This window comes from Benincasa hispida, chromosome 11 (assembly GCF_027475165.1).
Source record: "Benincasa hispida cultivar pf3 chromosome 11, pf3_genome.v1.1, whole genome shotgun sequence".
In the NCBI taxonomy this organism is placed as follows: domain Eukaryota; kingdom Viridiplantae; phylum Streptophyta; class Magnoliopsida; order Cucurbitales; family Cucurbitaceae; genus Benincasa; species Benincasa hispida.
This window is the reverse complement of record NC_143488.1, coordinates 68,183,804-68,190,304: the sequence shown is the minus strand read 5'-3', so window position 1 is coordinate 68,190,304 and position 6,501 is coordinate 68,183,804. Positions and strand designations below refer to the sequence as shown.

The 6,501-nt window shown below is 33.7% G+C and overlaps 1 protein-coding gene across 2 annotated transcripts; it reads right to left on the bottom strand.

Annotated features, from left to right (window-relative positions):
• Positions 1-1,930: 1,930 nt before the first annotated feature.
• LOC120089959 (APETALA2-like protein 3) lies at positions 1,931-6,174 on the bottom strand. Of its 2 annotated transcripts, none has more exons than XM_090306678.1 (10): positions 5,135-6,174; positions 5,006-5,031; positions 4,873-4,903; positions 4,698-4,785; positions 4,452-4,597; positions 4,269-4,316; positions 4,090-4,193; positions 3,822-3,958; positions 3,526-3,642; positions 1,931-2,635 (listed from the first exon to the last, which is right to left on the bottom strand). In XM_090306678.1, the coding sequence occupies exons 1-10, from the start codon at positions 5,665-5,667 to the stop codon at positions 2,426-2,428; spliced, it is 1,440 nt and encodes a 479-aa protein (XP_090162804.1). In that variant the 5' UTR covers positions 5,668-6,174; the 3' UTR covers positions 1,931-2,425. The 2 variants fall into 2 exon arrangements, with proteins under 2 accessions (XP_090162804.1, XP_038903339.1); XM_039047411.2 differs by having other exon boundaries at positions 4,272-4,316; positions 5,135-6,173.
• Between the last annotated feature and the right edge of the window lie 327 nt (positions 6,175-6,501).

The following is a 6,501-nucleotide window of genomic DNA, read 5'->3' as shown; positions in this document are numbered from 1 at the left end:
TTCAAATGGTTTATATTTTGGTGGACTTTGTGGGAACTCAAGTGTGAAGATGGAGATTAGATGATTCTAGTCTAGGGTTTGTTCCGTCATTTATTTATTTTTCTTGTAATTTCGGACTCGAGTAATGAGATTTTTAAATAAGTTGCCTAATTTTAGATTGGGAAAGATTAGATGAGTTATTTGTTTTTTTTCTTGAAAAAAAAAGTATGCATAAGAATAAGTATGTCAAATCGCATGTCAGATACGTATCTGGAAAGTATCTGAAAGTATAAATATCAAATCTTCTGTCAGATATGTATCTAGGAAGTATTGATATCCGATACGTGTCTGATATTGATTCTTTGCCTCACTTGAAGTATATGTGCTTCAAAAGTTTGATATGTTGACAAAGCAAACATAAGTATAGAACAAAATTTCACTTATTAAGGTCCCGTTTCGTAACTATTTGGTTTTTTTTATTTATGTTTTTGAAAATTAAGTTTATTTTATCCGCATTTCTTATAATGATTTGCATTTTTCTTAAGTACAATGGTCAACTTCTTAGCCAAATTCCAAAAACAAATATAATTTTTTGAAAGCTAATTTTTTCAATTGTAAAAAATTGGGTCTGATTTTTTTAACACCATTAATGAAAAGTAGATAACATAGAAAGAAAATTGAAAGTATAAATAGTGTGTGTAAGCTTAATTTATTTTTAAAAACAATAACGAAAAATAAAATTGTTACCAAATTTGTCCTAAATGGTTATAAATATTTCATCTATTTGGTTTCTGTCACATCAACATCATTTTAAGACTGATGAGTGGTCCATTTACATTAAAATTATATTTATTAAAGTAAATATAATATATTTTTTTGCTAAAAAAAGTCTAATCTTTTGTAAACACTACAAATAAATTACATAGAAAAAGATACATGGTACCGTAGACAATGCTTCATGCTACTTTTCATTTACAATAAATCACATTAATTAACGCAAAAGATATTTTATCTCACCAATTTTGAAGTTCTTAATTTTCACATATTAAGTGATTTGTCAATTAACCAAAAATTTGAGGTTGAAAATTATGGGAAGTTGTTATACTCCACAAAGTACTCGTGTATGAAACTTGAGAGAACATTTTCTTTCTAGGAACAAACCAAGTTGTGAAATTAAAGTTTATACAATTTCCAATAGTATACAGGTAATAAAGGGGAGTTTCATTATTTTTTTATGCAACCATGCAAAAACTTCCAAAACTAGACATTAAACGGACTTATCGATTTCATAAATCATACGAACCAAAGACTCCAAAAACAATTTATTGTTTTAAATACATGTTCATAACTTACCAATCTTAACATAGCTCATTAAGAAAAAAAAAAAAAATACTTCCACTCTATGAGTTTATTTATTTTGTTGTCTATCTTTGAAGAGTGTTATCAAAATATGAACCAAACAAACTAAGGTCCTATTTAATAACCATTTTGTTTTTTATATTTTATTTTGAAAATTAAGCCTATGGTTATTACTTCTACCTCCAAATTTTTTCATTTATTATCTACTTTTCACCAATTGTTTAAAAAATCAAGCCAAATTTTGAGAACTAAAAAAACATAACTTAAAAAAATTGTTTTGTTTTGAGAATTTTGCTAAGAATTCAACTATTGTACTTAAGAAAAATGCAAATTATGATAAGAAATGTGAATGAAATGAGCTTAATTTTAAAAAATAAAAACAAAAAAGTACATAGTTACCAAATGGTGGCTTCAGAAAAAGTACTTAAAAAAAAAAAGAAAAAAGAAACTCATTTTTGTTATCGGAATTTAGCTATAAGTTAAAATGTTTCATTAAGAATAGTAAAAATGAAGGTAAAGAAATAGCGAGAAAATAAACACAATTAATTAAAAAAAAAAAAGAAAAAGAAAAAGAAAAAAAGGGGACACAACCTTAAAAACTCAAATTGTCAAGGTATCAAATTTTATGTCAACAACACAAATTACATAACCACAATCACAATCAATTCGTACACAAATAAGATAGAAAATTTCATGAAAGTGCAAAATGCTCAGATATCATTGAGGCGGTCTGATTAAACCAGCTGGCCCAAACTAAACCTTAGATAAGAACTCAAGTAAAGCTAGGGTCTAGCTTGCAAGATTAGGACAATTCAAGAAGCTTAAAATCCATAGGTTCACTAATCCCAAAATAACAACATTGTTAATGCAGCTATAGAAAAGGGAAGTTGGATGAGTACTAAAGTTAGTCACCTCAACATCCAATAGTAATCTCAACATATTGAATCTTAGTTAAAATACAACTATAAATGCCCTTGAAATAAGCCAGAGTGAGTTTTTAGGTTACCTATAATCTTTCAGAAACAAAGAATGCCTTTTTAACCTGTGAGTTGTGTTCCTTCTTTCAGTTCCACCTGGTGCTTTCTGCTCAACTCCTACAGTAGAAGATTGCTGGGAAATGGATTTCACCAACAGCAGGTGATGCTGATGAAATGGCAGTTGATGAAGAAGAAAAAGAAGAAGGGAATCCTGATGATGCTGCCGCAGAGAAGAGTGGCACAGAGGTTGTTGCACTTGCGTGGCCATGGATCTGCCACTCCCAAGACTCAACCCCCATCCTCATCTCTGTTGCTCTTTCCTGCGTTCAACAATTTTATTATGAAATCAACGAATAAAGAAAGCAAGAGAAACGTAAACAGTAAAGATTGACGTAGAGATTTACGTAGTTTATTAACAGTGTGTTAACTAGGTCCATGAGTAGGAGAGATCGATTTATTATTAGAGATGAATATTAGAAAAATATAAATAGTAAAGATGTCAATAGGGTTAGAGAATTCATATTTGGTCATTCGAAGCATCGAATAATAAATTCAATGCATTCCAACAAATTTTAATGATGTTCATATTTTGAATGTAAAAAGATTCAGTAAAGACAACACCAACGGCCAATTTGAATATAGTTCAACTAGTTTAGACATATATCCTCGATGCAAAAGTTGAGAGATTCAAATCTTTCGACTCCAACTCCACATGTTGTTGAACTTATAAAACCAATTAAAAAGAAAAAGAGACTAGAGAAAGGTGAGCCCCACATAATAAAATGATGCAGCTACTTTTATCTACCGAGTAAGTGAGGGGGCTGAATGTAAACAGAAGAAATATGTACCCTTCAACTGAAATAAATGTGTTTTGTGGACCTCACATGATAAAACAATATATTTACCGAATTCGTAGGTAAGCAAAATATGACTGGATCTCTTGACAACAATGTATGTACTACAATAGTCCCTTAAAAACTAAAATAAATGAACAATGTGGATCTCTTGACATATAATAATACATCTACTGATTATATCAAGGAAATATGTACTACAATAGTTCCTTCGACTAAAATAAATGAATTGTGTAACCTTGTATATTATCTACTGATTAATACAGATGCAGGGTAATATGAAAAACAATATTATTTTTCCCCAGTCAGATCATATAGTTTAATGAACTTTCTTTTTGAAATAGTGCAATTATTACCCTGGAGATGGGAAAGAAACTGGAATTTGAAACATTCCAAGAAGAATGGTAATTGGAAGGCACTGCAGAGCTATATGGCTGAGATGATCTAATTGCTGCTGAAACAGAGTTCTCAGGCTGCCAGTGGAGCTAGATGTTAGCCAAACATGAAAAGAAAATGAAATACAGCTAGGCATAGTCAACGTAAAATCACCGGTCAAACAAAAAGTTTAAGATGATGAGTTGTGGTAAATTAAGTCATACCAAAACTTTAACAGTCAGTAGAAAGAATTCCAGAAGTTGGTCTTGGGAATTACCATAGCTCTTCTGTCAACAAGCATGTTGTGTGAGCTGTGATGAATACCATTACCAAACATGCCAATGCTCTCACTTCCAGCATCAGAATGATTTGGGGGAGCAATTCCCAAGTTCAGATCAAGAATCTGGTTGTTCTCTGCATAAAGGAAATAGAGAGTTTTCGATAGTGATCATTACGTGTAATCCGATCGAGCAAACGGGGCTGTTAAGAACAACAAAAATGACAATGATCAACTAGCAAATTGTATAAACAGAGAAGGAACAGACCTCCAGTGTCAGTTTCAGAAGCCATCTCTGCCACATAAGAACTTGGCTCAAAATTTGTAACAGCCTCCTTACCATTGCATCTTAAGGCAGCCTTGTCGTATGCCCTGATTAAGCAGCAAAATTTGAAGTTAAAAGGAAAAGGTGCAAATTACAAAGGCTAAACATGAATGATTTAAGACGACCTTGCAGCCTCAATCTCACTATCAAAGAGTCCAAGATATATGTACCTACGAAGATGAAAAAGCCAACAAAAACAGCTCAATTGAAGACAAAATCCTAGAAACATTAGTCAACAAACACAGAAAACTAAGTCCCATGATGTTCTGTACAAAAGCTAAGACCATAGTATAATTTAGACTCACTTCTTGCCCAAAAACTGGCCCATACGAGCTTCCCATCGTCCACATTTATGCAGAGTAACTCCTCTGTACTTCGAGCTTCCCCTTGAAAATCCAGTGCTATGGCGACGAAGAATATGAACAAACTCTTCCTTGGTGAAATTACTCATCTGGGTTATTAATGGCAGCCAGAGTAAAGATATTCATCAATGGCGTTAAAAGAGAATTTGAATTTCTGACAGTAATAAATATTATCTTAGCCAATCCCACCTGCTTAATATCTTCATCATAATCACAGACATTGAAATTGATATCTGCATCGATCCCACGAAACTTGATCGCCGCTCGATCATATGCTCTGAAATGGAAAATCCGAATTCTAAGAGAAATCCAACGAAAAAAATACACAAACAATCAATAAGAGATGGTTTTTTTGTTTTGTTACCTAGCAGCAGCATGTGCAGTATCAAAACCACCTGAAGGAAAAGAGAAACAGCCATAGCCATGATTATGAACAAGAGTTTGATCAGAGAGAATGAGTAATAAGAGTTTGAAAAAGGAAAATTAGAAAATCCTACCCAGATAAACCTGTTTCCCGCAGTCCCTGTAATGAACAGAAAATGTGCTCAAGAATGGCATAAATGGCGGATTCAAATTCAAGCAACCTAATGATGAGAAGGAATTTTCAAAGAGAATAAAACCCTTACCAAATATGCGATTCCCATCTTCCTGTTCGTCGATAAAAAGTAACTCCACGATACTGCGAACTTCGAGACCTTGGACCTCGTCGGTTCTTCCTCATCGGCTGATGCTGTTGCTGCGCCGGCGGTGCGGCTATTCGCCGCTGCGGCACACCACCACAATAACCAAATTCCGGCGGAGAAACCTCCGGCCACCGCTTCTGAGGACTCGAACCAGAAGATATCCCCCCTGTTAATGGGAAGAGCTCCATCGTCTGATCGCGGTGGTCATCGAAAACACAGAGTGATTTCGCCGTTAAGCTTTCCTGAACCACGTAGTCTTTACCAAACGTGAACGGGAACGCCTCGTCAGCGTTAGAAGACGAGTCCTCATCGCCGGTGGTACTAGCGGAAAGATCGCCGTTAACGACGGAGGACGAGTTAAAGCTACCGGCGCTTTCCATTCTATTCGCCGGAAACTGCAGAAACCTCTCAGTAACCATCTCAACCGAATCGGAAGCCGACTCAGAGGAAACAACTTCGAGGTTAAGATCCAGCATTGGGTTTGAAGCTCCACCTTCTACAAAAACAATGGGAAATCAAAGCATAATTGGGATTGTAAAGAATCAATCAACCCATCAGAACACTGCAGCAGTTGTTACAGAATCAGAGAAGCATTGTGAAAGAAACAGAGAGAATATGAAGGAAGAAGATGAAAAACAGTGGAGATTCTCAAAAGAGTGGAAATGGGTCACCAGTAAACACACTCATAACTGTTCCAATTTGATTTTGATGAGCAGAGGAGAGAGAAAAAGTGGAAGAGAGAATGTGGGAGAAGTTGTTGTTCTATTGGAGGTGGTGGAGGTCCATTTCCATGGCGGATTGAAGAAGAAGAAGAAGTGGGGATCACTAAAAACTGCACTTCCTCTTCCTTACTGAGTTGTTTGAAAGAAAACAAAGGAAAACTGTGTGGAGGTTAAATCAATCAGACCAATGGACACCAATTTGTGACTGAGACCACTCTCTCTTTCTCTCTCTCTAGACTACTCTTCTTTTTTCCTTTTTAAAGTTGAGTTTAAAATACATTATATACTTTAATATAGTACAACCTTTTTTAAGCAATTAATGGCATATTTGTTGGAAATAGAATATGTAAGAAAGAAACAAAATATATATATGGATTTAAATTATAAATTTAAACCTCTATAGTTTAAAAAAAATTAAAATTTAATCCCTATAATTTTAGAAGTTAGAATTTTTATAATTTAATAAAATTTTATAAATAGTCTTCATGGTTTGATAAAATCCTTTTAACTTATATCAAATCATAGAGACTAAATTTCAACTTCTTTAAACTAAAATTAAATCATATTGAATCAAATGTTTAGGTCTTG